Source organism: Branchiostoma lanceolatum, chromosome 3 (assembly GCF_035083965.1).
Source record: "Branchiostoma lanceolatum isolate klBraLanc5 chromosome 3, klBraLanc5.hap2, whole genome shotgun sequence".
Classification (NCBI taxonomy): Eukaryota; Metazoa; Chordata; class Leptocardii; order Amphioxiformes; family Branchiostomatidae; genus Branchiostoma; species Branchiostoma lanceolatum.
Genome location: NC_089724.1, coordinates 18,524,110 through 18,549,753, shown reverse-complemented (window position 1 = coordinate 18,549,753; position 25,644 = coordinate 18,524,110). Strand labels below are relative to the sequence as shown.

At 43.0% G+C, this 25,644-nt stretch overlaps 2 protein-coding genes across 3 annotated transcripts in view; both read left to right on the top strand.

Annotated features, from left to right (window-relative positions):
* Window positions 1–10,794, top strand: part of LOC136430803 (uncharacterized) — a 38,427-nt gene extending 27,633 nt beyond the window's left edge. For both annotated transcript variants that reach the window (XM_066421762.1, XM_066421761.1), the window contains exons 2-12: window positions 407–529; window positions 2,206–2,336; window positions 2,671–2,780; window positions 3,600–3,660; window positions 4,548–4,676; window positions 4,834–5,018; window positions 5,150–6,450; window positions 6,879–7,026; window positions 7,404–7,486; window positions 7,828–7,911; window positions 8,350–10,794. In XM_066421762.1, the coding sequence (XP_066277859.1) occupies window positions 407–529; window positions 2,206–2,336; window positions 2,671–2,780; window positions 3,600–3,660; window positions 4,548–4,676; window positions 4,834–5,018; window positions 5,150–6,450; window positions 6,879–7,026; window positions 7,404–7,486; window positions 7,828–7,911; window positions 8,350–8,927 (2,933 nt within the window). In that variant the 3' untranslated portion in view covers window positions 8,928–10,794. The remainder of the gene's footprint in view (window positions 1–406; window positions 530–2,205; window positions 2,337–2,670; window positions 2,781–3,599; window positions 3,661–4,547; window positions 4,677–4,833; window positions 5,019–5,149; window positions 6,451–6,878; window positions 7,027–7,403; window positions 7,487–7,827; window positions 7,912–8,349) is intronic.
* A 2,509-nt stretch (window positions 10,795–13,303) lies between these two features.
* On the top strand, window positions 13,304–22,254 carry LOC136430802 (homeodomain-only protein-like). Its single transcript, XM_066421760.1, has 3 exons — window positions 13,304–13,483; window positions 19,785–20,133; window positions 21,944–22,254. Exons 2-3 carry the CDS (start codon window positions 19,945–19,947, stop codon window positions 22,019–22,021), a joined length of 267 nt encoding a protein of 88 aa, XP_066277857.1. The 5' UTR covers window positions 13,304–13,483; window positions 19,785–19,944; the 3' UTR covers window positions 22,022–22,254.
* The last annotated feature ends 3,390 nt before the right edge of the window (window positions 22,255–25,644 follow it).

Below are 25,644 nucleotides of genomic sequence, written 5' to 3'. Positions count from 1 at the left end.
TATTGTGGAGAACAGACCCATTTGTCGAATCAGGCAAGTTTGTTATCTTTAGGAAAACAGACCAAATGTGAATACATTCCACGAACTGCAATTTACAGAACAACTTCGTATCATGGCAGGGAAAAAACTGACCAGTTTGTTATGCATCCAATAAGAGCCCTGAAGAATATGCCTTCCACAGCGCTAAATTCACAACAGTTCGGAGATAATTCAACATCTGCTATGGAAATATTAATCGTAAATTCCTCTTCCAGCTTTTTACTTGTCTCGTCAAGACAACGACGAGACTGGGCTTGGTTCAACAGTGATGAAATGAGAAATCGACTGAGAGGCGTTTGCTGTGGCGCGATAAACATGTGAAAACTAGCGTTCCACCGCCATCATTTCATCCGCCATTTTGTTTCAGACGACATTTGCAGTGACGTGAAGGTGCCCATAGCTCACCAGGCTGCTGCTGCCGGGGACATCGTCACTGTCACAAACGTTATCAAGGAGGACCCAACAGTTCTGGAGCAGCCTGATGCTGATGGTAAGCTCATGTCATCTGTTCACAATAGGCTGAAGACTTAACTTGCCATTTTCTACGTGCCGTCTTAGTGTTTCTGGTTTCAACTCTTACCCTTAAGAAACCCTTAAGACAGTTGATCACATTGACAAAATGCATGTTCTCTCTCATGTACCATTAGCTTTGCATATGTATTTCCATAATAGGCAGGCATGTAATGATGTAAGTTATACTCATAGATGTATTTAAATCAGTATATCTTATATCAGTTTATATTGACTTCCAAATTGTGCAACGTATGACGTCTATATCCAAGAGTCTCTTTTTTGCACTATCTAAAAACCTACCATAATAGAAAAAAATGGACGAGTTTCTTTTATCGTTGAAAACAAGTTATTTCAAACATACCGTGGCTAGGAATATGCGGTGCTACCGAATTGCAACACACAGGAGTGCGTGCAGTTCTGTTGAGCAACCACAGCAGCACGATATCGAGAAGTCTTCCAATGCCGGGAGCACAAGTTCACGCTTGATATTTTTCTACGCCAAGAGAACTGTTTTTGGTGTTTTGTGAGAGACCCCAGTCAAACCTCAGGAGGAGTAATTTCGTCACCCGCTTCCGTGTTATTGTTCAGACGGCAATACTTCCTACCTGTTTAATATTATAGTGAATCAAAAGTAGCCGGTCAGCTTTCATTGCCGGATGTGCCGGAAGTAGTCTTCTTAGCGGGGCTCACTTCTGTGACGGCTTGGAGAACTTTCAGGAGAGATTTTCACATCCGCGTAGGAAGAACATCCGTTGGCGAGGCATCTTAAAACATGCAGCAGAAAAGCGAAGTGACGCAGAAATGTAATCTACTTATATTTTGATATGTGTCTTTCGAATTAAGAAAAAATCCCGATTTTTGATTGACCGTTGAATAGCATGAGCCGTACTTCCTGTGTGGATCTGCTCATGTGGAGGGCATACCAAGTGTGCATTTGTGTGCAAAGTCTGAATCTTGTGTGCTCAACTTGTGCATTGCTCATACAGACGGGCTAAAGATTTATAGTAATTCGTAGAAGTTGTCCATTGTCTAACACAAGGACCGTAGTATCCCTGTTGTAAATTGCAATAGCATTATATATTATGACTCCATTTCATAACGAATCATCTCATATTCTGCATCATTGACGTTCTTGTAATATTTTAAGAATGGACACTTTCTCTGTGTGCCATGTAGATTTAAAGCGCAGACAAATGTTGTGGAATGCAAAAGTCATGCAAATTTGCCAGTTTCGAGACGTGTAACGCAGTACAGTTTTCATCTGTTATCGTGTCTTGAAGTCTGATTGTCTGTGCTCGTCATGCATACATGAACGAAGTGAAATATTGTAGCATACATTGTTATGGATATTCTGTTCATTCATATAGCGCATGTTGTTCCACAATCGTAAAAAGTGGCCTTCCATTTTTTTTACACCACAACCCCAGAATAATGGCGTAGGATATGCTGTCGCGATATAATCCTATTTCCATAACTCATTTGTTACCGAAATCACAACTTCATTTCCTACTGTTTCTAGTTTGTATATCTAGGCTGGCCTGTGTCACAATTACGTGCTTGTGGCGCAAGGGCAGTGCCAAAATCATCCTTACAAACTCCATTGATCTCCCTTTCATTGGTCCCAGTCCGCTAATGAAGAATATGTGTCTGTAGGGATGACTCTGCTGTGCCACGCGGTGGCCGGGGGTCAGCTGGACACAGTCAAACTGCTGCAGAAGATGGGCGGCAATGTCAACGTCCAGGACGCTGCCGGGCGCACGCCATTGGCTATAGCTGCTTACATGGTACAGTATATACGGTATTAGTATATAAGATGTTCCACTTGTGGTACGGGCAAGCAGGGGGGGGGGGGGGTAGGCATAAATACTGCGCCACAAGTACTATGATTGCGAAAGCAAAGTCACTTCAGCACAACATGTTGAACAGAACAAAACTGTGATATTTTGTACGCACACGCACGCACGCACGCACGCACGCACACACACACACACACAAGCACACACACACACACACACACACACACACACACAAGCACACACACAGACGAAAACACATACGCACATCAACACCACGAAAGTCACAATATCACGACTGTGTGTTTTTCCGTTGACCTTACAGGGCTGGTACGAAGGTATCGTACTATTGCTGAGAAAAGGCGCCAAACAGGACATCTGTGACAAGAGCGGCCGCCTCCCCCTTCACGCCGCCACGTATCAAAGCGAAACGAGGTAAATCGATTCACTGTTATGGTCAATTCGTCTGCTGTTTAATCCTATGTCCATCGATACACCGTGCCACAACAAGTTTATGTTTCAAGTAAATATGTGGCATTTTAGGTCCTACATCATGTAATATTGGTGGTTGGAATGGGAAGAGAGAAACAAGAGCAAATTTCCACCGGTCATTTGCACTTACCCTGCCCCACTTCCTGTGTCTGTCAACGTGCTCAAGTGCAACAAAGTACCACTGCGTAAGCGGGTATCTCACCGGAATGGGCCAAATTGCGAAAGGTGCAAACCAGCACCAAATTTGTCGCCTGAAATTGCGATTTTTGTTCAAGTTTCAAAAATATCACAATTAGCAAAATGGCGCAAATGGCCTCAAAATGACGTATTCACTGCATCTCTTTTTGAAGAATCCTAATCATTGTAACTTGGTTGTTAATCCAGTGGTAACACTGCGGCTTCCAATAAAGTTATCTTGTGTCTGATTTAGAGCAGAAACTGAGAGTGTGACATTCCAGTCGCAGCCATTTTGTTTGCAGAGGTCACGTAGTTATCCTGGCATCGCACGTCAATGTGTCCGTAAGGGAAGATAATTCGCAAAGTTTCCTGGTATAATTTGGCACAGTGAGATACTCGCTTTACTCACATACAAGTGGGAGCGCTCAAACCTATGTAGATTAAGGCCTTCTAGATGCCAACGTATTCCCCAATGCCACTAGACACCCTCTTTCAGCATAGCAAGTGTTTTTGCAGACGTTCCTTAATTGTACAAACAGGCGACATCTACATACTGAAATAGACTGTGTTATTTGTTCTTCAAAGGTCAATGGCCATCCTCATGCAGAACCTGTCTGAAGAGGATGTCAATTCTCCCGACAATGAGGTGAGTGGATGGCGTGCGTCGTTCTATTTTAGACGCCAGTAAGTTTTTGTCGGGCGGGGGGGGGGGTACAATGGGAACAGTAAGATACTAGTGAATTGTATGCGGAAGATTTGGGACGTGCGGAAGATGAAGGATGTAACGGTGCATGACTTCAAGGCGGCTGTTTGAAGGAATAAGAGGTTGAGAACAATACCGAACAGTACGATGCAACAAAAAATGAGAAAGGACAACATTTTCATGCACCGATCAAATACCAGTGCTGAAATAGACATCACTGTACGCTCCGATTCATCAGTATACAGTTTTTGACGAGCCAACCCAATTATGTTCCTTTGAAATACAGATGTCAATATGCAGACCTTTGTGTCTAATTCATTTCTTACTCATGCGACTCACTTTAATGATAAGTATATTACTAGCATTGGAAATGTTGAGTTTCTCTGATCACTTCTGATCTAAAGCAGTATGAAGCATTCAAATGGCGCCAAGGTTGCATACACCAATTATTCTGCCACACCCCGCAGTGATCTTCCGATTTTCTCAATACTGCAATTGGGAGGAAGAAAAGAACGGTTGGTAACGTTATGTTTTTAGCATAGGCATCCTAACGTGGACCTTTCCTGCGCAGATGGCTCGCGTGTTTGTATCTTCACACGCACTGGAGAGTAACGTTTTGGTTGAATGAAGGGCGGAATAGGGAAACGGCACGGAGGATTCGGCAAGAACACATGGATTTCAAACACTTATCAAGCTTACTGTGTACTGTGACCAGGCACATTCAGCTAAATGCCAAGTAGTCCGTTTTACTTATCTCTGAAATGTTGGTTTCCCAGGCAAGGTCACGCCGGTAACTTTTGACATTATCGCAATGTTGTCTGTTCTGACAGGGTATGACGACGTTGCATTGGGCAGCCTTTCACAACCGTCCTGACGTGGTGCAACTACTGCTCATGCGCGGTGCCGACATCACATCTATAGATATGGACGGCAAGACGGCCTTACACTGGGCTGCACAGGTAAGTGATATAATCAAGGTTTCGACAAATTATTTACTCAACAATGACGCGTGTTTTGATAGATTCCGTTACAGATAGGTATTGTAATTTTCATTTTTACAACTGCATGCACAGCCTCTCAATCAATAAGGAAATTTGCCAATGCTCCTCCATCTAGAATGGCAGCACGGCCTGTTGCAATGTCATCCTCGGGGCGTCAGGAGGCGCCCACTTAGTCAACACCATTGACAACACTGGCAAAACATGCGTTCACCTAGCGGCAGCTGCCGGTCACTGCAGCACCCTGAGAGAGCTGGCAACGTTGAAGTATACAAACCTGGAGGCTTTGGACCCTGACGACAGGTATGAAAATGTGATACAAGATTTTCATCATTCGATATCATCGTAGCTACAAGTGACCTTAGGAATTAGAAGCACTTTAAAGATTTGCACAACATCAATTATTTCACGTTCACATGTTTATGTCATTTCAGGACACCCCTTCACTGGGCAGCCGCGTCAGGACAGGCCAAGTGTGTAGCCCTGCTGCTGAAGCTCAACGTCTGCCCGTCATCGATAGACGCCGACGGAGGGACTCCGCTGGACTACGCTATCCAGGGCTGCCACCAAGAGTGCTTGGACCTTCTAGAAGCCGCCGACAGAGTGTCGGAGGTGGAGGTGGACGTGGAAAGCGCAGCTAAGACCATCGAGATGCAGCATACTATCAGTCCGGTGCGCAAAAAGCGGTTTGGATTCCTGACAAATTTCTTCTCCCGAAGAAGCCCGAAATGCAAGCGAGGCCCGGGAGCCGCGGAGGACGAGACTTCATGCGAGAATTTGACCGCAGGAAGCGACACCTTCTATAGACTACAGTTTGCACCCGAAATGTCTAGCGGGGGTGATAGTGTTCTCAGTGAGGAAGCCAGGAGTGATGCGACGGTGGACAAGGACGATTTGTCCGGAGGTGAGCTGAACAGCGGCACCAGTCAGGCTGCAGCCATGGAAGAGACAGCCGACAGACAAGGTTTAGAGATGGAAGAACTAGCCGCTCAGATACGGTCAGACTTGGTTATCTCCGACGCAAGAAAGACAAACGCCAAGAGAAACTCACTGAACAGAAGGTCCATTGACGCAGCGTGTGTACCACTCATGAGAACGGACGTTGACTCCAACATACCGTTCTCACTGCCACAGGAAGAGGACAGCAGGGACCTGAAAATTGCAGGGGATTTTATGGGTGTGCCTCCTGGCATTGCGGTCGGGGATTGCAGCTCCCGGCTGGCCAAATTGTCCACCAAGCTTGCTCCAATCCAGACGAACTCGTTCCTGACCACTGTTGAAGATAACAGTCCAGCAGAGGATGTGGAAATACCGTTGCAGAAGTACAGCCGTCTTCCCTCCCCTCCCGCCATGAAGAGGGAAGATGACAACCAGTCGAGTCTGAGTGCTGGGTCCGTGGACGCTCTGGACTCCGCCACGTTTCCTGTGCTGCCCTTGAGAAATGCGCCGTCTCCATACGGAAGACTGGACCCCATCCCGGCACATCGGGTAGAAAGTTTCACGTCTTCACGAATGGATCGGCCGAAGCACGAGATTCTGACGAGAAAAAGGTCGCGGTCTCATTCGAACGTGTTGGAGCAGAGAGGAGCGTACTCTTCGGCGGCGGAGTATGACCCCCTCCTAGCGTCCATCGGGAGAGCCAGCCGGGTGTCGGCAGTGTCCGGTCCGCCGTCACCCGTGAATACCGCGCCGGCACCACTCGCACCGCTGAAAGGGCACAGACCTAAAAGATCAGGTTAATCAACATCTTTCAAAATAGGGCTGTTTGGGCCGCTCTGTATCACGACGAATATGCACATTTCTCTATCAACTATCATTTATCCCAAGTATCAGTCAGTATCAGATGTGTAACCTTGAATGATTTTTTCCTCAGAGTAAAGTTGTTCCTTGTTTGATCAGTTAAACGCTAAAATATGAAAATTTCAGTGCAGAATTCTAGAGGGCTCATTGATGATTGAAAATACATACATTTTCTGCTGCACAATAGACACGATTCGAGCTCTGTGTTGAAATGATAGTTTAGATTTTTTTTTTAAATGAAGTTACAAAATCGTTGTAGGTACCAGATACGGTTACCAGTGTAAATGCTCAATATCTATGTATATCGTTTGTTGTCGAAAATCGCACGCAGCAAAGTTTCAACGATTGACTCCGCATTTTCAGGTGTCGGCACTGCCCTGCCCCCTCCTGCCAAGAGTCAGCAGACCGTGCCGCGGTCCGAGATGAGGAAGTTGACCCAGTCCTGGGAACATCTCCTGAACCCCGTCCAAGTTGTCAACAAGCCTCGATCACAGTCCCTCAAGACACAGGGGTACCTAGAGATTACTAACGTTACATACAGTCCGCAATACACATGTATATATGACAGGTGTTTTCTACCATAGCAAATAGATATATCATTGTTAACATAAAACTGACAGAAAATATGACGATTATCGTGCTGTGATCAACGTTTCAGCTGTTCAAAATGTCCTTTATAGATCCATGTCGCTGAAGTTAAGTGTCTTTGAATTCTTCAGTTACAGGGTCGTTCGATCAACGAAGCACCACCAGATCTTGGATCTAACGCTTGGATCTAACGATCTTAAAGATTGACAGCATTAGAGTAAGCACAGTTGTCCCATAATCATTGGCTTCGTGTTCGCAAGCCTGGATCTAATATCAAATTTCAACGTCCTTCATCCGTAGTGAATTCGAGAGACACGCTGGCCTCCCGAGGTCCATATCGCACGAGCCGGGGATAGACTGGGTCGACACAACAATGTCAACAGGTACGGGTAGAAAGCCGTCTTCACTCGGCCCTTTCTAAGCAAAACATCACATATAATATATTTCATAACGGAGGGCATTGACGTTTCTAGTATTATTGTGGCGATCGAAACGGCAGTGCTACTATCTTTTCGATGCACGATTTAGCTGCTATTCTTTTTAATGTTCTCCCTAAATTTTGTCTCAAATTTACGGTTGATTTTGCTTTTCCCGAGTCACTTACACGGTTACACCACTTCACTCCAGACTAGTATAGAACACAGGGTCAGGCTCACCCGTAAACGGTGCACATTTCCAGGTCATGTTTTGTTGACTATATATATGGTTATACCTTGCACAACAGGAAGGGCAAAGAAAGGCAGGAAGAAAAGTAAGAAGGCACAGAAGAGACCTGGAGACTCCAGAAAGATCCAGGAGCACGGCGAAGGTACGTCGGCTGTCTTTGTGTGAAAGGAGAAACATAACCTGTTACTTCCGTGAATTGTTTTACTAGGTTGGTAGGATGTTGGAAAATAAGATACTTCTCACACAACTCTGAACCTAGAGAGCATTTCGACAGCTACTTAGCTATCTTGAACAGAGCCCGGGGGGGGGGGGAGGGGGGGACTACATCGCACACAGGTACATGAGCAGCTGCCGCGACCTTGTCCAGGTACACGTCCTTTAGACTTTTACGTTATTCGAGCCCCAAATTAGCTGTCATTCCTTGCTATTCACTCATTAAAGACCTCTTGTCTTTCCTAGCTCCAAATCCACTAAGAGGTAGTTCTACAAAGGCCCGAGACAATAATGCCGAGGCTACATTGTTGTGGATTCTACTGGGTAATATGTCTTGTATCTGACGTCTGGTCATGATGTGTTTCAGAATCGTCGGCTCGAGGACACAGTATTTTCCCGCCCATTTTACCCGGGCCACCCGTCTTGTTTACCGTACAGAACAGAGTGTCGCCACGGCGGTCAAGGGCACCCTGTACAGGTGACGTAGAGGAGGTACCCAATCAACAGGCGTGTACCATAGACTCTGAAGGGCGGGACAAAAAGAAAAAGAAGAAGAAAAAGGATGCTTCTGAAGTTTATGTCGAGGTTTGTTCTCACAAGGGCCACTGGAACGACGACGATGAGGACGACGCAGGCGCAAGTGGGAGTAGCGGTGGGAGCGGGAGAGCGGAGCGTAGGGTGCAGGCGCAAGCCGTGGGGACAGTGTGTGAGCGTGGTCCGCAATTTAGTGGTGAAACACCCTCTGGAATGGGGACTTCTTCAAACACAGTTGCTATGCACGATGGGACCGACGTTGGGTCCGACGACATTCAAATGGCGGGACACCCTACAACACAGTCATTTATAAGAGATGAATGTAAGGCACAGAGAACTCACAACGACCAACGGTGTTCAGTAAGGGCGCACCCAAAGCTGGTGAGGACAAGAAGCCCGTGCTCGAAGTGAACATTTCTCAGACGACGCTCAACGGGCCGCAACTGCAAACAAACGACATCAAACCGTCTGAACCATGTCTCCTAATAGGACTGGCGATACATTTGTGGTGTGAAATGTTACCTCATAACGGTGGACATCAGCTAAAGGCTGCTGGTTTATAACCGTTTGTTGCCTACAGAACGCAGGGTCACGGGTCGCTTCTTCTACTGCTTTACGTCATCAAGGCAAATGACATGCACAATGTGACACCGTTATGAGGGTGATGGACCCGTGTGGTGACAATAACGCTGCTTTGAAAAGGAGACGGTACAGGAAAGCGACAGAATTGTAAACGATAACCTCGACATGTCGTTCACAGCACCAGCGTGTGTGATTATTTCACCGGGATGCTGAGCGGTATGTTTGGGTCTGACAGAAGGACAGAATACCGCCCAAACCACCGGGCATCAATGTCAGCATTATCCGCGCCATTTGTTCAGTGACGTCACGTACAGCCCAAATTGTCTGCGTTCAAAACAATATACATCTACTGTCTGACAGATTTGACACGATATCTTTGGAAATGTATAAAATAAGAGCAATCTATCTCTATGGTGAACAATAGCCCTCTTTGTACATTGTGATGGTAACATTTCTTGTTGATGTAAGTCACGGAGCACCTTTTTTTCCACATTGAGCTGATATCGAAATGCAAGGATTGTGATACTAAGAAAAGAGAACATTCCATGATATGCTTTTTATACATGGTGCAATTGGGCAGAGACTAGACTAGTTCCCTTACCTTTCCATTTAATCAACATATGTCATGTCATGTCCGAAAACTATTTTGTGAAAATCACATGTCTTACAGCCTAGCTGGCGCTTTTGGCAAAATACAGAGCAGTGCAATCTCCTGTACATACTATTCTATTTAGACATGAATGTTGGACTTATCAAGACAAACCTAAACATATCATGTCGGGTTGTTTAATGCAATTGAAAAGTTGGGTGTAACATTAGATTTTTAAAATCTTTTTCAGCAGAAGGCTTAGTGATATGACATAGTGTATACTACAGGCCAACATTGCTTGTTAAGACTTTCCCAATGAAAAGACAATCACGACAACTTGCCTTCTTTTGGGTACTTAGTCGAGTAAAATTTTAAGCGTGCCAAACAAGACTGGGAAAGGTTTAAGATTTTTTAAGTCGCCACTGTAACTCGTCAAGAGTTCTTGAAGTATTCGATTTACCGTCCAAATCGTGCGGGGGGGGGGGTGTTCACCGCACGAGGTTTGTTTAGAAGAATAAATCCTCATTAAGAAAGAAACAGAAGAAAAACCCAATGGTACCACCCTACGCCCTCCACCCACCCACACTGAGTCACGCCGACGTGTCACCCGTGTGTTTGTTGCATCTACAATAAACTAGTATCCTGGTCTGAACCAAATGCTGCACAAAACAAACTTATATTTAGACTTCAATCTTGCAGGCATATGTGGATTGTCACAAGTCGTGTTTCAGTCCGATATAATATCTCCATATGCAGACACACTGTATGCGAATTTGTGGGGAACTGAGATAGATCGTATAAATTAAAAGTTGGCTACATATACTGATCGACAATTCTAAAAGCTGCATTATTCTATATGGAAAACGCTGTAGAAATTATAATGATGGCCTACAAATAACATCATTCGCAGCACTCGCATTGCGATAGTCTTTGAACCATTGTTAGCTTCGAGCAAGAACGCAGCGTATTCAATCTTTTCTCTCGAATGTGGAATTTGCTCATTATCAACTGTAAATAGAAAAGCGGATAAATTATGCATCGTTTGATACTGACATGTCTGTTGTTATACAATGATGAAATAAAAATGATATTCTTTGTTCAGTTGAAGTTGAGACTTATCTGTGTCCTTCACATGTACATTTGTATCGAGTGAAGGTGATGTACTTGAACATGATGATGCTCACTATTGTCTAATCAGCTTCATGCAGTCACTACCGTTCAGTAGTTCACTGTGATTGTTTTGTGATACACCTGCCTGGATTGCAGAGGAGAATTGACCATTTGTATACAGAGAGGGGTAGTGGGAAGCATACATGTACGTATATCACAGACCGTCACATTTTCTGTGATAGGTGCTTTTAAAGTCCACGTCTTTTCAATACAGGTGCGATGATTTCATTCAACGTTTTTTACCCAAGAGGCGAGCTTGTTACCCCTGAATATGCCATATTGCCCCTCTGGAGAGTTCCTTTTCGACGACTGCTGTCGTCTGGTATGATAAATTCTGTCTATGATTCCAGATTATCGTAAGTACAACCTTGCACAGCGGATCCTAATTACATCGGACCTGTGGGATGTATTGTTAAACCGTCAGTGATAATGCCTTGTCCAGTAGGAAATTAAACAGGCCATTACGTCTCCCTGCGGACACGGGCAGCAGACAGCCAGCTGAGGCCAGGCCGAGGGGGGGGGGGGGGGGGTTCGCTCAATCTGCTGGGGAAAAACTTACTTACTGCAGGTTTCTATTCTTCTGTTGTTGTTATAGTACATTACAAAGCTTCAAATATTGAAATGCCCCCAACTTGTAACAAAATACCTCAACATACAGACGTTTTTTTCGATAGTTTACATCACAATGCATCATTACTTTGTGTTCTGATTTATATTGACGTTGACACTGACTTCATCTCACCCCTCTATGTGCAGTTCACATAGAAGCACTGAAATGAAATGAGCCCACGCCGAGCCGACCTATCCGAAAGTTCAGTGACACTGTTCCAGGCTGGACCAAGAAGACATCAAAACGCCGGGGGACGGATATGTAGTGTTCTCATTATCTACCCCGGGACGTCCTCACGTGTACCAGGTGGCGCCCGTTCTCCGCCTGGTTTGTTCCATTGTGCAGCCGGTCCTTCGCAGATGCTACCTACCAATAATGCACCTGTGTCTCGTCACGTGACCACCTGTTGCCCCCCCCCTCGTGTCCCATTATAGCAGACTCTGAAGTTGAAGAAATACATGAAGTCTGCATACACATCATTTCTGCTTTCACGCTATGCTTCTTTAATGTTTTGCCCCGCTCATGTCCGAGTTTCACGATATCAGGACAGCATAACTGAGCTAAGTGTACTGTGTTTCATTTGTCTGCCCAAGGCGTCTGCCCAAAGCAGAGCATACCGCGAAGTGAAAGATTCAGCATAGGTGGGGGTGGAGGGTTGGCAGGTGTACCGATGATTTGTGTAATAAGCTTAATAATCTGTCTATATGTACATCAAATAAATATCTCTCAGATGAGGCGTTAGTGCATCTATGGTACACTAATGACTAACCTATGGTTAAAAAACAAAAGAAAAGTAGGACAGTTGTGTTACACTTTTATACGCTTTCCAATCCAATGTACCTGGGGATTTCTTTAAGTGTATTTATCATCACAATTCACCCACACACGCTTGTCGCCCGGGTCCAAAATACGTACATGTAAGTACCTGAGTGGTTACTTAAGCCAACGTGTTGTGCAAAGGTCGGATTTGATACAGTACGACTGGGAGAGTCTAAAGGTTCGTGGTAACGGCGAAACTCGGATCAACCAGCACACTCGGGCCATGTTATCCCAGTTTGTCAGCCTACGTCACCTTATGGACTCACACAGAGAGGTCATTTGTTTGTTTTTCTAAAAACAGTTAAGAGAATTTCGATTGGTCTACGTAACAAAATTTCAAAAACAATTAAGTCACATAGACTTGTTTTGAAAAACCTATAAAATCAGTTATCGATGTCCTAACTTACACATTAAACATAATGAAACAAGCCACTTTTCACAAATATGTAAAAATATGTCATACGTAGATCACGCACGCTGTGTAAGCTTCAAAGCAATATTTTAAGTGGATTTTAGTCTCATCCAATGAGGTTATGCTAGCGTATAGTGAGAGATTAGTCAAATGGCTTACACAGAAAAACGACAGTGGTTTTACATGATTACTATTTAATGTTTATGCGCAATAATAATATGGTAAATAACACATCTAAAGGGAAATTGGACCATGTCATGTGAGTTCAGAGGCTTCTGGAACGCCCCCAGTCGAGAAATAATACTTTGTCCCAACTTGACACCAGGAACATACAATTTCGTAGGAATTAACGAAAGAAGGTACCGAGCTACTCCATTTGGTAAATCAGTCTTTTTCAAAATGTGTACATCGATCACTTTCCATCGTTATATTTTCTTTAAATATACTATCATCTGGACTTTTTGGTCCACTTCAGAACCCACCTCAAACTCCATAAAATGGAATAGCCCACGCTGTGTGGTATTGTCCCCTCCTGTGCAAACACATGCTGCCTGGGAGTAAGTCTCTCGGTGACGACTGCTGCATAATGAATGAAGTAGTAACGATGATCGCCTATCAGCATGTGAAACCAGCGGCACTACAACAATAGCTCACTGGCAAGCGGGAATCCATACAGCACGGAGGGGGCCGTATCAGTCACGTCACAGCCACGACAGGGACCGTACTTCCGTACACACCGTGTCCTCTCAACACTGCGCTGTGAGCCGGACAAGAACAGACGACAGGTAAGGCACTGAACAAGTCTGATAAGGCTTACGTAAGGCTGTTTTCTTCGTTCCTATTTTGTCTTCATTGCTTTGACACAAATCTCAAAACAAGTAGGGCAAAAGTCTTGGTCTGAAACACAGATATCACTAACAGACGACTTCTTGGACATTTCATGGGGCTTTCTACTAGTATTCCGTTTTGGGACACTAAGCAGAAAAGGCCACTACACTTATGCCCAAAGCGAAATTTTTGTTTGAAAAAGACGTTATAAACATCCTTGGTCAGATTTGTACAATTGTATTGATATACTATCATTTAGCACAGGTGTAAATGTAAATGTTTTGTTTCAAAGAAATGCGTTCAAAGATTTATATCCAAACTATGATGCACAGACTGATGTATCTAAAAGTGAAAAGTAACAGTGTTGGGAGATGAATTTGTTTCATCAATGGTTTTACATGTAGCATGGTTATCAATTTTACGCATATGTCGTTTTTGCCATCAGAAGAAGGACCTGAGGTCTTTGACCATCATGTCCCGACCGATGCGCTGCTGTTCAGAATATTCCGCTAGGTGTGACGAACAGAAAATTGGCCCGACAAAACATTCACGTAAAAACTTACATCAAGATGTCTTTGCTTATATGCCAGAAATCTTTCCCCCTGTCCTTTGTGCGACAACGCACGGATGTCGCGTATGTAACTGCCTGCCATTGTGTCATCTCTCTTTTGTCACAAAGAGCAATTTGCGGAGAGGGTCATACATATTCATTACGCATTTAGGCCTCACAAAATGGTTTTTCCATGTCACCAAATGGGGTGAAGCATATAAGGGCGAACTATAGAGTGAAATACGGTGACAAGACGTCGCCCTTCGCACGCCCCTGGCCGAGGTTGTGGGCAGATATGAATGGAGCTGGCGGTCGCCAAATGTCAGTGTCAAAGGCAGCGTGCCATAGCCATTAGGTCATCATGACGCTCTCAGTGACGCACTGCAGAACGCACTCCCCCTCCCCCAACCCTTCAAGGCCCAACACAGGACGTTCTGTGTTGTTTTGGACAGGTCAGTCAGGCTATGGTACAATAAACAGTTGACCTTAACCACATTGTCGTTCACTTCAGGATACAACAACATTCTAACATTCATTCGTTTCGGCCTTTACGAGTTCTATTGTGTTCCTTCCAGGAACTGTTTCTTTCATCAGATCCACATTTCATGATGTCAAATGAAATATATCCTCTTTGTACATCAACACGTGCATGCACTTTACATATAAAATCAACCATTAGTCCCCTTACCTGAATGAGAAGTAGGTGTTATGTTTGCAAAGCATGACGTCATTTGACGTAATTGGCATATCATTTTATTCCACTATAACAACGAGATAAAGACCGTGTGTTCTTTTCCACAAGGGCTTTACCTTCCTGTGCTAAAAATAAATCAGTCTCATTGGATCACCAAAAATAAGCTACTGTATCGTCATAATAAAGACAAGGAGCATCACATCAATCAATCAATCAAATCACGACAAACCTCTGTAGCTTACCCAGACGTTTTTGAAGGCCTAAAATATTCCATTTCACGGAAGTTATCCTGTTTAGGTTAGGGGCTCACCTAATCACCGTTTATCAAAACGTAATCCATTCATTAATCTGATTACCGTAGCTACCCGGGCACTTCCGTTGCCGTTCGGTTTTACGCAGCGTTACCACCACAACGGTCCATGTCTCTATTCCCGTACAAACAGCCACACGTCCAGCTTTACATGAGAAGGGCCCCGAGTCCTGGTCATGAGGGACACATCGCACCCCAGGTGTTTAATGTGCTCTTAACGCATACTTCTGTCGCTGTGACGTCCTGGGAAAAATACGTTTGACCTGCTAAGTAAAACACCAGACCGTAGTTTAGTTCACAAGATATATTTGATAGATGTGTTCAATATATTTGATAGATGTGTTCATGAACTTGATAAAAGTATACGTTTTGTGCAGTCTTTTCACATCACCCTTAGTGTAGTAAAACTGATGCACGCACAAAGCTGTCACCCATGCACTAGAAAATGGGTTCTTGTCCAGTGGATCAGCGACAGAGAACATCAAGTTGTTCAAACGTGATACGTCGATACGATTATTATGTGGCATCTAGCATATCATACATACAATCTTTATTGACACAACAAAAGTACAGCGACTTTCGTAAGGTCTTCTGTAACTATACATGCAAAGAAACAATTGGATACAAAATAATTACCCTACGTACAAGTATATGATTGCAGATGTGGAGGAGATTTGCTAACCCGGCTAATCTCCAAGCAGATGTTGGGAAGTAGATCGTAATGTTTTTTGACTGCCTGCAGCTGGCTCTTGTAACAGTCACTCACGTACCTGAAGAGGGGTGAGTGGCTGCAAGAAAACTACACGATCTTCCACCCAACATCCTATCCTGACATTAGAACATTTACAGGTAAATTCGAATCCATGCATCGTCCGTGGACCGTTTCCGGCGGAAATGAAAGATTTTCCAACGGGTCTTTGCGCTAATATTGTCCTTAATTAAGGCGGTGATAGTCGTTGATGTACTTTATGTGCATCCCCCCACCCACCTACATGCACACGCACACGCACACAGATGGAGTATTCGTGCAGAATATCCCTGAAGGGAAGCCAAGCCAAGCCAACACATCATAGCATTTGTTTTGTATCTATCAAAAGGAAATGTGTGACATTAATGTATGGCACGGACTGGTCATTATTCTAAAGACTCTTTTATGTGCGCTTCAAGCGGAAATGTCAAGATTACAGCTGGCGGCAAGAGGCTGAACTCTTCCATCTACCAAAGTCACTTATTCTTTTATTCTCGAATTTCTGAATACTGGGTTTGTTGTATCCGTCACTATTTCTTACGAACGTCACATTAACAGGAGAATTCACTAATTGCCACTGAGGTACTGGTGCGTGTTTTTTAATTGTCCTAATTATGGCGGTGAATTCTGAGAAAAAGACATGATTTGAGGTTATTGGACTGCCTTATTTGGCTTTCATCGGTATGTATCGTTGAAGCGAAAGAGAATTGAAAACCACTTATCCTAATTCGAACGAAATAAGTGTGAACAAAGGTCTAATAATTGCTTCACTGCAATTAGGCTTTCTTATGTTTCTCTCCGAAACATCTGTGTGTCACATTTGTCTTAAGTTAAGTAGACATTACTTATGACATTAGCAAACACAAGCTAATATGAAGTTCACAATCAAAGTACACAGAAACTAGAGTTCCACGACCTCATACCTTCGCCAAATGATTTTAACCTTTATGACTGACGTATTAGGAGTGTTTCTCATCAATTATAAATCATACCAGTTGATTGTCTTAAAATGTAACAGGTCCAAAGTATGAGCTTAACAAATTATGAGCTTAACAAAGAAGGTTATGCTGATATTTATCATCAATTATGCAAATGAGGCCCTTATTAATATAATTTGATTCAACGATGTTCACATTCACATAACTTCCCGATGCCACAAAAAAGTATTAAATGTATGAAATTGCCGTCATTTGCCAGTGTGGAATAATACAAGGTAGTCATTAAGTATGCAAATTAGGCCCACATTTGCATATTTTCTATCTATTAACAGTCCCATCTTCCTCAGTTACAATTTGAATAGTCATATCATGGAACAAACCAGATTTTTTAAGTTACCTCATTAATTATGCAAATTAGAATCTGATTTGCATAATTATCGTCCAATCATACCAAGCATCACACAAGCTATCCACATACCAAAAATCATGACCATCCATCAAGGCCATCTTGTTATAGTATTTTCTCATTTATTATGCAAATGAGGTCTTCATTTGTATAGTTCATATCAATTAATATTTCTCTCTTCCTCAGTTACATATTTCACATGTTTCAGAGTCCTATCATGGAATTTGGCGGATGTATAAACTTTCCTCATTAATCATGCAAATTAGATACCGATTTGCATAAGAAGTATCTAATCATGTTCATCATCACTCAAGCTATCTACTTACCAAAAATCATTACAATCCATCAAGCCCTTCTTGAGTTATTCCCTTTCAAAGTCAGACGCAAAACCTGCTCCTTCAGTTCCAAAAAAGCCGCTAGGGGGCCCAAACCCGTACCACTTACTCTCTGTCCAAGGATCTATGTACCACTAAAAAATGAGTTCCAAAGCATGTCCAGAACACGAGATATCAAAACAGGAAGTTCCGCTGCAGTACCGTAAGAAGCCGCTAGGGGGCCCAAAATCTAATCGTTTTCAGGTCTCATCAAAACCTACCAACATACCAAATATCAAAACAATCCATCTAGGCGTTCTTTTGTTATTCTGGTCCACTACAGACAGACAAACAGACAAACGCTACCCTCTGCATAACCTTCTCGGCGAAGGTAACTACATTGTATTCGACATATATCGTTTGAGACTAAATCCCATTCTATGTTCATTCTTAAAATGTTGCAGGGTACCTGTAGTAAATTCTATCTTGACGTCAGTCCCGTCATTCTAATCATACAGTAAATACAGAAATTTGTATGCAATGCAAAGAGAAATTGCGAAGAAACGTGGTCATCGCAATAGGTAACGTTAAGTGTATCTGCAGTCTTTAATTTTTCTCCCGGCCTATATTGACGATATCTGTCGAGTCAACATCCTGACTTGACCTACATTGAACAAAAACCACTCCAGCACGTTGCACTTTGGTTTCCGGCTTGTGGTAAAGTGAAGAGCTTAGGCAAGCCATGGTTACACAGCTGTTTTGCTAGTAATGCATACCGGCTTACGTAAGCCCTCAGCAGAATTCGATGCGAATCTGAGGAAAATGCTGGGCTAAAATGTTTAAGCAGATGTGGGAGGGGGGGCCATAGTTGTGGTTGCCAGGGACCAGCTTTGTAACCGTTGATAGTCACACAGATCGAAAGAGACGCAGAAAGCTAGACCTAGAGTCCTCTCATCAACAGCCAGAAACTTGTGATATGCCATCGATAAGGAATAAAACACGAGGCAGCAGCTACTGTGCACGTGAACTGGAGACGGCAATACCAAGAATTCAATGCTGTGGGAATTTGTCTTGCATATGACGACAATGCCCGGGTTCTAAAGGCTACAAAAGCCGCCATTTTGCCATCATGATCCCTGACCTCAACCTACATGTCAATGTCAGATTGGTTATTCCTTTGTATACTGTGAAAACAGGTGACGTCAGTTTTCTCCGGGCGATTTATAGCTCAATTCATTCTAAAATTTCGATTTAGATTGGGTCAGAGGGCATTCGACAAAGTGGCGTTTTTTTCAACCTCTGACAATAGAACAAATACCTCGGTACGCAACATCACTCGTTTTTGTAGCTACAAACAAAATGCGTGTGCTCCGCTGTTTGGGACCCCTCCCCCTTCTTTGCCCTCTAGCACCCTGGTGACGTCACGAGGCCGGCCTCTTGAAACTGAGAAGAATGATTTTCTGGGACGTTGCCAATGAAAGGACCATTAGGGTTCTCAAGCAGGGAGGGAGTGACAGTGTGAGGGAATGACAAAGGCCAGATTGAAAGAATACACAGAAAAGATGCAAGCTAAATCCGAATTTTCATTGGGCTAAGAAGTACGAGAGGAGAAATCCAACAGGTGGTTGGCTGTTCCGAACTTATTGTTTACGCCATCATGAGACTTCGGTAAGAGCTGTCCATGCACCATTATTGTTATCAGCATTTTGAGAGTGAAAACAATTTTGATATTATGATTTTTGATTCTCTTTAAGCTTTGGATTCGGGACAATTTTATGAATCCGCGCGTACGTCGATTGAGTTGTCTATTATATTCCGAGCAAGGTGGCTTAAGCTTCGGTAAAAAGACTACCGTATGACCATTACTACATACATACGAGCACGAGAAAACCCCTAACTAAGTTAATTTCCACCCTTCTGTTGTTTGGTGGACAGTCCCTACGCGCCACATTTCGTTGACAGGCGTGTGTCGTATCGTTTGCACCCGTGACCCGGGTTACGCCGTGCCGGTAGTTGGCACTAAAAGGGCGACGCCATTCGCTCCCGCCCTCACAAATATTATGAGAGCAAGCCGAGCTCGCCCGTGGAAGGTGTACTGGCAATCTAGAACCAAGTCATATACGCGTAGCTACCTGGGGAAACAAAAACGATACTGGGTCGTGAGTTGTTGTGACCCCACTAGGCTTAGTGGTAGTGTGCAGTAACCCGAAATATCTTCCAGTAGCTCATCTCATGGTGCAGTGGTTTTGAGTCCCATGGTACACTGACGGCGTTCTGTTGTATTCAATACCCTTACAGGTGGTTGAACCGAGATACGGGGTCGCTGAACCAAAACCACAAACAACACTTGAAAAGACTCGGACAGGAGACAGGGCGTGACGGTGTATATCACGCAGGTGTGCCCCGTACCCACCATACCTCCAGAACGGTTCGCGTGCCACCGTGCGGTCGGCGGAACATGTCGTCTTCATCGAGAAACCCCACGCTCATCACCGCCAGGCTCTCCCCGCCGGGACAAATGTCCCGAATCAGCGACGACCAGGAGAGGATCCTGGAGTACAACTTCGGCCACCTGACGAAGACTCCCGACGGAATCACGCTGGAGATCATCGCCGCGGAGTCGGGACTGTCCGTGGAGGAAACGGCGGTAAGATATACCTCAGCCTTGTACGAAGTCCTAAGACTGTGTTTCATTTTTCGTTCATATACAGTGAACTCAAAACGGTCCATCCTAACCATATTACAACATTTCTTCTAGCTCATCATGATGTCTGTAGAAGGAAAGTGTGGTTGTTTTTCCTTGTTGTAGAATTAGTGGCGCCTATTTGAAGACATAGTGGTAGAAGACCTGATTTTCTTAAAGTAACCCACCGATTCTTCACACCGACAGTGTTTTCCTTTTACAGCAAGAGCATGAGCTTCGGAATACTTGCTTTTAAAGGCATGTTTAGTTGACATTTAATTTTGTAGACATAATTCATCACAACAGAACAATACACACGACGCACATATGATGTTAGGATACTTAGAGTACAAACTAGCGACGACTGATGATCATTAGAGGTAAAACACAAGGCCTCTTATATAAGTTGATTTTCATTCCGCGGAGAACAAATATCTTGGATGTTGTTGTTTGTGCACAAAGGGCAGTTTGTGTTCCTGTCAAACACGGACTCGGTCCAAACTCCGTTATCTCGGCTTCATCAAAGAAGACACCATTTTTGTGAGGTCCCTTCTTGATTCAAACGCATCGATGGAGAGGGTTATATCACAATCTGTATTAACCGATGTGACACCTAAAATACTTACCCATTCTGGTTTAAAAAAAAAAAAAAAAAAAAACAGAACTTAAGTCATAAGTGCAATGTTTGGTCTAAGTTTGTGACACATAAACAAGACAGGCATGTTACAAATCTGGAATGCATATGTTTCCCAAAGTCTTCACATCGCCGTCAGCGACCGACGGGTTTGAAGGTGAAGTAAAGTCGGCGGGGGTGGGGGTTGGGGTTGGTGGTGCTGTTTTCCCTCTTGTGTTAATGCTCAGTCAACGCTCGTCAGCATGCCTGTCAATCACTGTCCATCATTGAGGGTCATGTTTTCCCGTGGCGGATACGTGTGCGAACGGTTGTGTACGGTTCGGATTCGCTCCGCCGGTTAAACAAACTCATTTAACCCACTTACTCCTCGGGCCAAGGAGAGTTACTCACGCTGAAAATGAGAAATCGTGTCAGTGGGGGATTCCTCGGTGGGAGCCGGACTGCCTGTGGTGTTCCTGAGATCGATTGGTCGTCACTTCAAAACTTCTCAAATCGTCTCTTAACAAACGTCTTTCGCACAACCATGAACCTTTCGCCACGCCATTCTCGCCAAACCAAAGTAGTGTCCCTTGACACTGATTACGCCATTGCTCCAGCGCTCGACTCGAGCCGAACAATACATCAAGCATCGTCTCCTTGACGAAATAATCACCTTAGAGAAACATACCAACCTGTGAGACAATCCCTGGCCAAAGTGAGGGCTAAATAGCCTTTTAAAACCAAATTAAGTTGAAGGAGGGCGAATGACTTACTCTGCACGACTTATGCTAGCCACGCGGCGAATAACTATCTTGGGACGTGTATCCAGGAGTGTTCTACCATGGTGGACTGGCCTCTTGAGATGTTGTCTAACTTGTCATAAAATACTCGAGACGGGGTGTGCTTCCGTTCATTACAGCTGTGAAGTCATGACGTCACACGTCCCGTCCTGTTAACCCTACCAACGTCATAGGTTAGGCCGTTGATGTCTACAACTTGTTTTGTCTTTACCAAAAAAACACATCGTGAGTTGTACAGTACTAGTTATCACACTTTTATACTTTGTAACAGGATAAAATGTCATGGGTCTCAATCGTAAGGCTTGATGGCGACTAGTACTGATGCACAGATGATTAAATTATGATTTTTTTTCTCATTCAGAAATGGTTCCAAAATCGGTATGCCTTGTGGAGACAGAAAGAAGGCCTTCCGCCCAACAGTGGAAGGGTAACCGACTAACAGCGAACGTACAGAACTCACCACTGCCAGCGAGCGACAACGACAACGTACTCAACATAGTATGGCACCGATCATCCAATAGCTTTCACAGTTACAAATGGCAGTCTTCATGCAGGGCTAGTTCATCGTCAAGTTGAACAGTGACGGCAAGGAAAGTAATTCGAAGAGGTACTATTGTAATTTCAATTTAGGGAAGATTGAGATTTGGTAGAAGGGTAAGGAAAGTTTTCGGATCGCTCCTACGCGACCTTTCAAAAAGAACAGTCCGCTTGAGAGAGTGTTAGAGATCTCTTTACCTTGTCTATCTTGAGAGAGGAAAGACCATTCCCATATCCAGACATCAAGTTTCTGTGCAAATGAGGTTAATTCAAGTATCAAGGAACTGTGCTCAAAGTTAGAATAGCAAGAAACTAGGTATGTTTAATCTAGTGAGGTATTTGTGTATCTTGTGATGTACATGGATAATTCATTATGTATGGTGTTATTTAATCTGCCTCTGTGCACGCAAAGCCACAAAACTATATTTTGGTACATGTACTGAAGGGGTTAAGCATAAAATGTGACATAGAAATCAGGTGAAAGATGTGTAAAAAATCTTATGACTTGATAGGTGTTTATTTGAAATGAAAACATGCAGCTAGTACGTTTTGTTAAGAGCAATTACAAACGTGTATTCTGCCCCTCCAGTGCACCTTTGTGCAGAACCCGTTATAATGACGTGTAAGCATTATGTGTATCATCTAATGTTTGTGGTGTCAAAATAAGTTATTGTGTATATTCAAGCTGTGTTTATTTAAAGAACAGAAAGAAAGGCAGATTGTGCATGACTGAACTAATGTATCTATATACGTATTCTTTACTGTAGTGACCAACTGAATTATACAATCTAGCAAATGATGTAATCAGCGAATGCAAAGGCCGGATGTTCATCGTACGCATTTGATTTGAATGTTGGTTGTCGCTTTCATGTAAGTCATCGCAATATTCGTGGAACGTGAGAATAATTTCAGAAGTTCACTTTGATTGACCCTGTACATGTACTGTAATGACAAAGGTTCAAAGCAGATCATTGTGTTTATTATTTTATATATGTATCACAATTGTTTGATTGAGTGTAAGTGACATAAAGTTGTATGTATAATATCATGCCAATGTAAAACTTTTCAATGATTTCCCCACACATGTGCTCTAGACTCACAGTGTTATGTATTTTGTAGACCTCTCCGCTATTCCGGTGTGATCAAGATCACTAAAGCACGGCGTTCATGGAATAGTTGTGTATTTTGTCGAGTCACTTGCTGGGATCAATATCACAATTAAACACACGAATGTCTAAAGTTTGTACTCTTTGATGTGTAGAAGTGGTATGGAGTACCTCTTGTACTTACTGAAGAGCGGTACGGTACATATAACATCGTTACATCTCCACGGGTCAGGTGTCCAGACCTTCACGGCAGCTTGATTGCATAAAGTTCCTTTCAGCAGTACTCCACTTCAACTAGCTGTCGTTCTCTTTTTGCAGACACATAGTTTCCCATTGTTCCGTTATGTACCCAATACCACTAACATTACAGCATGTCCGCAATTGTAGACCGAACATGCTTTCAAGGTTCGACGTCTTTTCTTCCATCATACAAACAGTTGATTTGAATCAACATTGAGTTGATAAACATACAGTACAGTGTTGCCTTTAAACTACATAAATCCTTGACCTACTCATTACATACAAGAAGGGATGTACGTGAATATGGTGTCGCTTCTACGTGCGGCCAGGTTTTTCATGGGCTCCTCGCGCGGCCTGTTCTTTTAGGCCATTCTAAGTGTATGCGAAGACGTATAGACCTGTTTGGGAAAGTTTCACTAGCTTTAAGCGTAATGTCTTGTGCATGGTCACAATTACAAGCCATGATCCTATCATAGAATAATCTGCAGTACCGCTCCCGGCCGCCTCCAGAAAAATGGTACGACTGTCAAATTGCAATTGTCTTTTCCGAAATGGGTTTGAATTTTTCAAGGCTTAGTTGACCTTGTTTAAAAAATGGAACCATTCGAAATCAAGAATGTCAATATTCAAGACATTTCACAAACAGAACAATGGGTCTTAGCTCATCAGTGGTAAGTTCCCTTCACTATTTACCAATAGTAGTGGTCGATTGTACATTCCCTGTAAATTGTCACTCAACTGAAGGGCTACTACATGTACATCCAAATGTCAACCCCAATTGTTCTTTGTGAAACAAGAAAACATTGTGGTTTGTTTGTTTGTCTATGTAGAATCCATTCCGAGCCACCGCAAGGGTTGTTATTGTCACAATTTACAACTGTTTTTAATTCTTTGTAATCATTTTTCTAGGATATTTCATACTTTGGAAATACTGTGAATGTCATTTTAACTTCATAATTATTTGCCCGGTCGTGTAAAAGTTTGGAAATATCAATGATGTGGAATATGATAGTTTCTAGATAATGGTTACAGCATTCCTACCATTTCAATCATTTGTAACATTTTATAAATGGGTGAGTGGGCTGTGATGAAAGCAATTCACGCATCTTTTCAAATTATGCCTGGGCACCATGCATTGATGGCTTGCACAAAGGACCTAACAGTGTCCAGCAGTGACATCTAAGAATACACAGAGGCAGACAATAGGGCTGCATTAGCACCTAATTTTATGGGTGCAATTACCCTAATCCACTATCTAGAAAGCTTTGTCTATACCTGTCCAGGACAGAACATGTAAACAATGTGCAACGAAAGCAGTGGAAAATGAAATACATTTTATATGCGAATGTCCCGAATTTGAAACCGAAAGAAACAGATAATTCACGAAAGTATCCGAAATCTCCAAAAACTTTTCTAAATTAAGAAATACACAGAAACTCATATTCCTTTTAAAATCTTCCAACCCACTCATCATTGAAAGTGTGGGACTTTTTATTTTCCACTGCTTTCAGAGAAGAAATCAAACCACTTAGTACCGTAGATATAGAAACTTACTGTAGAATAGCAATATAGAATGATTTTGTATTCATGTATACCTTTGTTTTACCTTACATTTGTATTTCGACATTGTTGTCAACATGCAATTAGCCTACGGGCATGAATTTGCAATAAACTATATATATTTCTCTATACTAGTATTTCCAAATTTACAAGAATCACATAGATATTTGCAAAGTATTCTAAATAAAGATACTTTTGTGCAGTCTCTTTCAAAACATCTAATTGGATTCCAATAAATTCAAATTTTTATATTAAATCTTTTTGAAAAATTTAGAATCATTGTGACTTAGATAATTTTTTTCAAACTAATTACAAATATCATTTAAAAACCCTTGTGGTGACTTGGAATGGACTCTATCAATAGATCCAAATTCCCTTTCAAAATGCTGTATGGTATGTGGTGCAATATAACATTGGCCGCCAGCCGGAGCTGCTTCATGTCAAGTTTCCCAGACAGTGTGTAAGGTCACCGGAATTCACCTTTCCGTTCGCAAATATCAGGGTCCAATGTCTGCTCGTATGTTAAACCTCAGTGAACCTGTGGGAATCAAGCAGCTGCTACTGACTATCATGTGATGGTAGTGTTATGTCAGGTTACTAATACTAATTCCATAGTCAC

Excerpts from the sequence above, each read along its gene's own strand:
- LOC136430802 (XM_066421760.1), top strand. The coding sequence starts at position 19,945 with ATGTCGTCTTCATCGAGAAACCCCACGCTCATCACCGCCAGGCTCTCC. Across the intron at positions 20,134-21,943 it reads TGTCCGTGGAGGAAACGGCG|AAATGGTTCCAAAATCGGTA; the intron begins GTAAGATATACC and ends TTTCTCATTCAG.